The 10,000-nt window shown below is 39.6% G+C and overlaps 1 protein-coding gene across 3 annotated transcripts in view; it reads right to left on the minus strand.

Moving 5' to 3' along the window:
• Window positions 1-10,000, minus strand: part of LOC140342866 (F-box/WD repeat-containing protein 2-like) — a 15,872-nt gene that overhangs the window by 4,145 nt on the left and 1,727 nt on the right. For all 3 annotated transcript variants that reach the window (XM_072429234.1, XM_072429232.1, XM_072429233.1), the window contains 4 exons: window positions 3,687-4,196; window positions 3,013-3,207; window positions 1,771-1,904; window positions 1,161-1,247 (listed from right to left, as the gene is read on the minus strand). In XM_072429234.1, coding sequence (XP_072285335.1) covers window positions 1,161-1,247; window positions 1,771-1,904; window positions 3,013-3,207; window positions 3,687-4,176 — 906 coding nt within the window. In that variant the 5' untranslated portion in view covers window positions 4,177-4,196. The remainder of the gene's footprint in view (window positions 1-1,160; window positions 1,248-1,770; window positions 1,905-3,012; window positions 3,208-3,686; window positions 4,197-10,000) is intronic.

Here is a 10,000-nt window from a genome sequence, read left to right on the forward strand (position 1 = left end):
CATACAGTGAGAAAAGTTTGGGCTTATCGAAAATAGTAATTTTTTTTAGCCCGTACCAAGGTCGGGCTTATCGGTCAGGTGGTTAATAAACTTCTGGGTTGCTTTGGCTGTATGTTTTGGGTCATTGTCCATCTGTATTATGAAACACCTCCCAATCCATTTGACTGCATTTAGCCAGATTTGAGCAGACAGTATGTCGCTGAACACCTCAGAATTCATTCGTCTGCTTCTGTCCTGTGTCACATCATGGATAAACACTAGTGTCCCATCCCAGTGCCACTGACAGCCATGCACGCCTAAGCCATCACACTGCCTCCGCCATGTTTTTCATGATGTACTAAACTGTAGATTTTGCCACTCCTAATATTGTAGCAATTTCTCGGATTCGTTTTTTCTTTTTTTGCAGCTTAAGGATGGCTTGTTTCACCTGCATGGAGAGCTTCTTTGACTGCATGTTGTCCGTTCACAGCAAAACCTTCCACATACAAGCACCCCCCCTCAAATCATCTCCAGGCCTTTTATCTGCTCAATTGATAATGACATAACAAAGGAATTGCCCACACTAGCCCACAAAATAGCCTTTGCGTCAATTGTCCAATTACTTTTGAGCCCCTGAAATTAGTTGTGGTAATGTACAGAACCAAAAAGTTGTCTCTGTCCAAATATTTATGGACCTAACTGTAAAGTATTACGCAATTTGGATGCAATCCCCTTCAAACACCTTAAAAAACCTGTGAGCTGGATTAATCTCCCTGGTGGTTTTCCCCGAGTGTGGGTCAGGGTTAATTTTCAGGACCAAAAGCGGTAGGGTAACCCTGCGCCACACTCGGGGGAAATTTGCCAGGGAGTTTTTAAGCCTTACCTAGTCCCCACGTGTTCGCGGCGTCCTCCAGCATATAGTTTTTATTGGGATAAAAAGAGGAGTACAGCATTATTGATTTCAATAATTGCCATTTAAAAAGGCGGAAAAAAAAGAAATATTGCAAAACGCAAAGAAAAAAAGGCCTGTGCACATTATAAGGTATATAACATTACATTAACTCCTAACTCTAGGTTGTTTTTTGTTTTGTTTTTTTATTTACCTCTGTGACGTGGCGGAGGATTTTTTGTTTTTTGGACAAGTGTGCAGAGGTGGGGAAAAAAAAAAGGAGTATAAATACCTTAATTTCATATTTATCTGCACTTAGAAGGATGTGATCTCCAGGGCTATGCATGACGGATTTCACCTCACATCTCTGTAAGACGACCTAAGGGTATACATAATGATTGCGTTAGCTAAGCATACAAATACAGGAGGGGACACTACTATTATTTTAAAGTGTGTGTACATGATAGTTGTCTTTAGGAAAGCGACAATATATATGACCTGGCAGTGTGATGGCAAAATAAAACTAGAGTGGAGTCTGTTCTATATACGAGGGGGTTTATAAGTCAGTTGTGGAGGGTGATACAGTGCCAGTATTCCCCAAAGATTAGGTATGTATGACAGTTTATGCCTTGCACAGGAGGAAGGAAGGACAAGCTGATCTTAGATAAACTAATATAATTTCTCTCTAGATAAAAATTTTAATCATAATCAGTTGACATGCATATTCTATACAACGCTTATTAGAATGAAAAAAAATGGTTTTATACAATAGGAAATGTTACAGTAATATTAGATGAGCCACACACAAAATGTGCTAATTTTTCTATAAATTTTGGTAAACTATGGCGACAGCTAATATCAGTCTGTCAGTATACCATTGCTGAAAGTAATCAGAAACCTGCCTTGGTGACCCACTCTGTGTGTCCAGTGAGCGTATTCAAGCATGATCCAGAAGATAGAGCCCAGATTTTCACAGTGTTATCTGCAGAGCCACTGACCAGTACGTCCAGTTCATCATTATAGTCCACACTAAACACTGCACAGAATGGAGACAAGAACAACATTTGTCATCATCTTTAATGAAATGCAATGTCTGTTACATACAACAACCAATAAGCTACTTAATTTCATAGCCTACCTTACACTAGAAAAAGCAAAGCATCCTTCTGATTAGTCACCTAAACACTTTTCTTTCTATATCAAAAACAAGATACATGTCCTATGTATTTTATCTGCAGTGTTCTCCTCAGCCCCTTTTAGCCAGGTGCATCATCCGGCACTTTTCAGCAACCACCCAGCTGTTTTGGGGTTTACTGATGAGTTGGATCACAATTCAGGGCTACCACCTGCCTACAATTTCTTCCCACCCAGCTTAAAAAAACATTCTGGGTTGAGCACTGATCTGGAACTACAGATAAAATAAAATAGAGTTGGAGGTTCATGCATGGAACACTATACCCTATTTACTAACCCTAACACTTAGCACACATTATAGGGATACTCCCCAAATGTATATATTACATGCATAGGCCTTGCAGCACAAGTGTCCTGGACCAGATATCCATCAGGGCGACTATCTGCTTAGGGTTTATGTTTCCTTGTGTTGACTATTTTTTCCTTTCACTTGATGCTATGGTGTGGGTTTAACTGTGGTGGGGATATTAGAGTCTAAACTGATGTAACTTATTAGGAAAACTTCCACAGCACAGAGGTGATATGTAATAATTACACCAACAAGCATCAAAAAAATAATGAACAATACATAAGGAGTTTTCGTTCCTATTTATTTTGCAGCAGAGAGTATGTGAGACTCCAAGAGGGAAGGCCAATATTGATATTAGCGTTTTGTATGACCATTTAGCCATTTTACCATCTACAGAATCCTTACACTCACAGATGATAGAGCAGGGGTGCCCAAGCCCTGGTCCTAGTGGACCACAACTATGGCTGGTGCACCCCCTATGGGGAACTATGGGGTGGCAGACCGACTAGAGCCACGAACCATGCCTCCCAGGGACATGGCAGCTTCAGTCTCTGGATTGTGTCTCACATGCAGTCCGGAATCCGTGAGCCCCAAAAGGTTGGGGACCACTATGAGAGTACCCCCAGCCATTTAACTTAATGCTTCTCTGTAAGCTACTTACCTGCCCCTGTATGACCCTGGAAGTGCTGAATTCTGGCCCCTGAGCTCCAGTCCCAACAGGCCACTGTGTTATCGAAGGAGCCAGTGATGAGTTTCTGTTCATCAAAAGTCACAGCAGCACATGTGTGTGTCTGGATCCCATATATACATTGACCAGTGCTGACATCCCATAGTTTGGCGGACAAGTCATCTGAGCCTGTATGAGAGAGATTTTTATGTAGCGAACAGACAAGACATCCAAGTACAAGTAACGTGTGTGACGGATAGACAAGACATACACATATGAGAAAGATCTATGTGTGACTGACAAACAATACATCTATAGTCATCTATTAGCCAGCTAATAAATGTCTGTTAAATAGTGTGCTATTTGGCAGGTTGGGTACATAGGTTGTACAAAGCAGTAGTTTGGTGTAGCCAGGGTTGGCCAATTTTGGTGCTAGGTGTAGCAGTGCTAGTGCATTGGAGTTGACCTTTATTGACATATGTTAACAAGTGTTTAGTGCCTGCAGCTCGATCTTCCCTAAACTCATCTTATGAACAAATATTGGAAGAGCTGGCAAATATAATACTATTACCAGGAACTGCTGATAACTAGAGAACGCTATACATCTCCCAACTAAAAGGTTCCTCTTTTTTTACCTCTTTTTGTAGGATAACACAGCAGACACTAACCTGTACAGAGGAGGCCGTCTTTATAATAAAGTGCATAAACTCTGGCACTGTGTCCAATGAGTGACGCAGTCTGAAACGCTTCATGGTTAGCCAGCTGTTTCATTCGCAAGACAGCTTTCAGGTAAACTTTCTTCAAGTGAAGAGTATCCTGCACAGTGTCATCAATCTGCCAGCCCAAACTCCGACATGCAGTCAGCCACACCTCTGTACAGGCACTTATCACCTTGTTCCATTGCTTGGAGACCAGGCAGCATGTGAGTAAGGTCTGTGGGTCCAGCCACTTAAGCAAGTAGAAGCGGAGCTCCAGTGGAAGAAGTTTTAGAAAATCTATTTTCAGAAGAGTCTCTAGATTATTAGAGAGATGCCTTAGCTGCACCGCCCCGCTCAGGCTGATCAAGTGATCCAAAGTCTCATTTTTCTGCAGGTCAGTCAAGGCGAAGAAGGATGCTGAAAGGTTTTCAAGCCATGTTTCGAAATCCTCCTCGTCCATTGGCTACCGGTAGCAGCAGGCTGGGGAAAAACATACAATCACCAAAATGTCATCTAGCAAACCAGACAGCCCATGTTACACAAAGACTTCTTTTGGAAAAGACCATGGGACTGCACAGACTGACATCAAGTTTACACACTCACAACTGCTAATTTTGTGCAAAGTAAGGCAGGCCAACCTTCTTCCTCACTTTGGGACAACAGCTGCCAATTTAACTAAACAGGAGAAAAATGTAATTTCTTCTTGACACTTTCAAGGGCATTGGAGTCAATTCTCTGCATAAAATATAACTCTTTAGAAATTATAATTGGATCAGGGTTCTGCACAGACTGTTTTAGCTGGGCACACCGCCCGGCACTTATCAGCAACCACCCAGCTGTTTTTGGGTGGTTACTGAAGAGTTGGGTCACAATCCAGGGGCCACCACCCCCCTACAATTTCTTCCCACCCAGCTTAAAAAAAAATTCTGGGTTGAGCACTGTGGATATTATATCACTTCCAGCTCTCACACCCCTGTAACTGCTCATGACTATCTAAGTTTATTTGAGCAAATCTTTTCCAAAGAATAATTTCAGCAATTCATAAACGCTTTCCAAGAAGCCGGTTCCTTGTGAGTGAAGCCTATATAACATGTCTACACAGTTTGAGTACCAAAAAACACTATAGAGAGTGTTTAGCATAGAGGGACTTTTAGGGCGCCACCAATGAAAAGAAAAAACAGAAAAGATTTTTTTTTTTTTTTATATATAATTTAAAACTTAATTTGTTAATTTATTTTGACATTAACCCCCTAGAGTTCTGTCAGTTTTTTTTTATGCAAAAAGTGAATTTTTGTTTATATTGTGGGCCTGTAATTCTTAGGGTTAACCCCCGGGTATGATAATTATATTTATTATATAATAATCATAAGTTATAATATAATACTTAATTATAAAAAATAATGAAATAATAGACCACAACAATGTAATTTATCAAAAAAAAAAAAAAAAATAATAATTTATCAAAAAATTTCACAAGGTCAGGGATAATAGTGGGCAAAATGTAAATCAGCGCACTGGGCAATGATGTTTGGTGCACTAAAATATGTACTTTTATTTTTATTATAGGTTGTGTAGTGGTATTTTACTGTAAAAAACATTTAAAAACAGATTACATTGTAATCTGCTTTTAAATTTCCCGCCCGGCCACACCCGCCGAATACATCACAACTCGCATCACCAGGAAGATGTCACATCTTCCGGGTGATGCAAGTGGGGATGTCCCGCTCTGCCTCACCCCTGTATTCACCAACGCTTCTTGCTGCTCACATCACCTGTTAGATGCGAGCAGCAATAGTAAATTCTGAGGGTGGTGCCGGTGGGAAATTACCGCCGTGTTAGCCCGCCCACTCTCCCATCGCAAGCTCAGAGCCTCATCGCAAGCTCAGAGAGACTGGCTCTGGCCAGGGCGCCTTCTCCTGACCCTGCTCGGGGTGGCCAGAGCCGCAGAACATCCAAAGGGCCAGAGAAACCACCGTATTGGGCCGTAGTTTGCCCATACCTGACTTAGAGCAATTACATTTATTGATAACAACTGCCATAATGCTATAATAACAAAAGGCATGTACAAATCCTAATTTTAGAGAATGTATAGAAGAGCTTTATTTCGCTATTGGAGCCAATTCTAAACCACAGAAGACAACAATCTTTCCCTGGTAGTATAGTGGAGATATACTATTAACCATACAGATTTATTTCAATTACAAAAAACACTTACTTTAAGATGAAATATGCGCATAGGATGAATTTGGCAACAATGGAAGAGCTCCAATGTTGGAAAAACTCTGACAAGATTAGGAGCCTTTTCAACACAGATGGACATAAAAATCAGGTAGTTCTTAGCAGAATCTGGAGGGATACCAATTTTCAGGAGTATACACAAACTAATGTTGATGTGTTCACCAATCCAGCTGCAATCCGACTTGAGCAGCCAGGGTCCAGAGGACCCGCTAGTCTTTCTGCCTCCCGTGGCATCCTATACAAGCATAGAGATGCTACCACCCCCGGATGTGATGTAAGAGGGGGCAGAACCCAGAAGGGAATAGAAACACATGGCCTTGGAACGCAAGCTGCGTTCCATATAGGTCACGTGTCTCTACGTCTACAGTCAGCGTTTATGAGCCAATAGAGGGCTCTCAACACTGTTGGATTGCAATAAAGAGAAACAAAAGTTTCAACGGGCCCCATTAAAGAGTAGCCATGTTAAGTTACATAATGCAACAAAGTTAACATAAAGGGTGAGACATATAGTAAATATCCCATGCAAATCACAGCAATACTTTGTATCTGGGTAAGAAAAGCAAAGCTTAGCAAGAGAATATAAACATAATTTAAGTTTGTATAGACACTGTATGTATACACACAGAATTGTTTTTCACAGATAATAAACATGACAGTAGAAATACTTATTGGTAAAATGAATACTTATTGATATAAAAGTGCGTTCATAAATTCTTTTACGAAGTCTCTTCGTCTTCGCTATATAGAAAGCAGCCGCAATCACAAACTGCTAGAAAGATGACTCCTATGGACTTACAAGTAGTTTCACGATTTATGCAAATACATTTATCCAGTGGAAATTGTAGACAAGCATTTTTGTAGAGGGCATGATGTACATTGCACTGGGAGAACATAACACATGAAATAGTTCTGTGCCTTGTATTATATTCCGGTGTTTGTTTGTGAGAAAAGTGGCTTTTTACTATTCTGTTGCTTATAGCCAGAGCCCTTCTATAGACAAATTGAGGTTTGTCTGTGATTATTTTCTGTATTGCAGGGTTACATGTAAGAAAGGGCCAATATTTTTGGCAGATTCTCTTTATCTGCATGTGTTCCTTCGAGTATTCTGTAATAAACCTAGTGAGGTTTTCCGTTTAGGTCGACGAACTGGAAACAAAGTCTTTCTTTGTGTTTAGCTTTTTGGTAGGCCTTATTTAAGGTTTTTCTACTGTAGCCTCTTTGCAACAATCTGAGTTGGAAGCTAAGCAGCTTCAAGTCAAAGTCACAATCAGTTGAGCAATTTCTACGTAAATGTAGATATTGCAAATAAGGTATACTATGCACTAATGAAGTAGGGTGGGCACTTGTGGCGAACAATATTGTATTGCTAGCCTTTGGCTTACCAAACAATGTAGATGTTAACAAATTGATCTGTAACTTAGACACAAATTCAGTCAATAAATCTCAGGTACCCGTCCAGATGATGAAGATGTCATCGATGTACCTTTGCCACGGCAAAATGCGAGAAAGGTACATTGAGAAATCAATCCGAAAATAGGGCTCTCTCCCAGCCGCCCAGGAAAAGGTTAACATAGGTAGGGGCACATGTAGTGACCATAGCAAGCCCTTGCACCTGGAGATATAGTTGGTCATTAAACAAAGTAATTTCTTGACAAAATAAACAACAACAAATCAAGAATGGATGAATTAAATTTCCAGGTTACAGTATGTCTTTTTCTTGGAAAAAATGTCTTATAGTTTTAATACCTAGGAGGTTAGGAATGCTGGAATACAACGCCTTTACATATATCGTTACCAATAGAGCATCTGGGGGTATAGATATAGCCTCAATTATTTGTAGTAAGGTATCTTTAGGCATCTAAAAAAAAAAAAAAAAAAAAAAAAAAAGGTTTCGCAAACTGAAAATCGTTGGGAGCCTTCTATTGTCTCATGCACGCTGGCTGTAGTCGTAGAGACAAGTGGCCTATATGGAACACAGCTTGCTGGCCATGTGTTTCTATTCCTTTCCGGGTTCCGCCCCCTCTTACATCACATGTGGGGGTAGCGTCTCTATGCTTAAATAGGACGCCATGGGAGGCAGAAAGACTAGCGGGTCCTCTGGACCTTGGCTGCTCGAGTCGGATTGCAGCTGGTTTGGTCAACACTAACATTAGTTTGTTTATACTCCTGGATATTGGTATCCCTTCAGATTTTGCTAATAACTACCGGATTTTTATGTCAGTCTGTGTTGAAAAGGATCCTAATCTTGTCAGAGTTTTTCCAACATTAGAGCTCTTCCATTGTTACCAAATTCATCCTATGCGCCTTGCGGCTTACTGAATTTCGTCTTAAAGTAAGTGTTTTTTGTAATTGAATTAAATCTGTAAGGTTACCAGTATATCTCCACTCTACTACCAGGGAAAATTTGTCTTCTGTGGTTTAAAACTGGCTGCAATAGCGAAATATAGCTCTTCTATATATTCTCTAAAATTAGGATTTGTACATGCCTTTTGTTATTATGGCAATAATTCTTAGACAACTGGCCAATATGGTTGGAAGCAATGGAGAGTTGTTATCTATGTATTTAACCTCCCTAGCGGTCTAATTCTGTCTGTATTTCCATGCAAAAAGCGGTACAATTTTTTGCATGGAAATTTATTTTACATTGTAGGCCTTTCTTGGACATATTTCGGTAAGTTATGCCTAATAGTTAATAAATTTAATAATAAATTAAAAAAAAAAAAAAATCTGTTAAAAAAATAAAATTAGTTAAACATGTATATATATGTACAACATGTATATATAACTGTACAGCAGCATATATAATTATATGAAGATTCCTTTGTATTGGACTCAATACAGCTATTTTAAATTGAATCCAATACAAAATGATTTTAATTTCCCGCCGATCCTCCCGCACCGACGTCACCGGGAAACCCCACAGATCGTCTTTGCACTTCGCGGCTGAAGATCGGAGGAGGACGTGTCCCCAGGACCTGCGGGGACCAGCAGGACGCCGACAGAGCAAGGTAAGTGGGGTTTTACCATGTTTTTACGTACCCCGAGTGTGACTCGGGATTATCGATTTTTGCATGGAAAATCCACCCCGTGTCACACTCGGGAATACTGCTAGGGGTTTATTTGCTCTTAATGAATGAAACATGATTTGAATTAATAACTTGATGTCTACATTTATATTTGTTTTTGTCAGAATATTTAGTAATTAAGACATTATACACATACATACTATTAAATTGCAAATTATAAAAAGGCAAAATGGTTGATATAAGCAGACATATTTAGAGCATAAGATCTGAAGGATATAATAGTTGGCCCCTATGGTCTTTTCTCTGTTGAGACTGGTCTAAATACTTTTGCGGCTCAACTGGCGGCTGTCCACTCTTGAACCAGGGATCTGAAAGCCATGTGTTTTTTGAAGCTTCATTAATGTATGTATTTTTTAATGATTCAGGCGGCACTGGTATTTACTTACCTTGCATAAATATGTATTTACATATGTTTTTCTTTGTTGATATCAGTACTCTTGCTATCCGAAGTGGAAGCAGATTCACTCTGCGAAACACATCAGGAGAGATTGGGGGGGTGTTTTTTGCACTAACCAAATACGTTAGAAGGCAATTGGTTTAGCCTTTTTTGCCAAACCTCAAAAAATAGATTACAGAGAGCGGTCAGGAGTAGATAAATGATGCACAACCTGCTTTATATTGTTCAACATTTTTGGGTTCTCCGGTTAGTTTTTAATCATAATGTCTAAATAAAATTAACAAAATAAGTTTTACATTTAATAAAAAAGAAAACTATTTTTCAGTTTTTTCTTTTCTTTGGTGGCACCCTAAAAGTCCCTCTATGCTAAACACTCGCTATAGTGTTTTGTGGTACTCCAATTGGATGTTTTTGGGATGAGGTGTTTTGGTAAAATTAATCATGAGAAATGGGCCAAGATTCATTAAATATTTCAATGTCTACACAGTTTGTTTCTTTAGTTTGTAGATGTAGAAGTATATACTATCACCTGGGTATAATTGAGGAAAGCGTTAGCCTTTGCA

This window comes from Pyxicephalus adspersus, chromosome W (assembly GCF_032062135.1).
Source record: "Pyxicephalus adspersus chromosome W, UCB_Pads_2.0, whole genome shotgun sequence".
Lineage (NCBI taxonomy): Eukaryota > Metazoa > Chordata > Amphibia > Anura > Pyxicephalidae > Pyxicephalus > Pyxicephalus adspersus.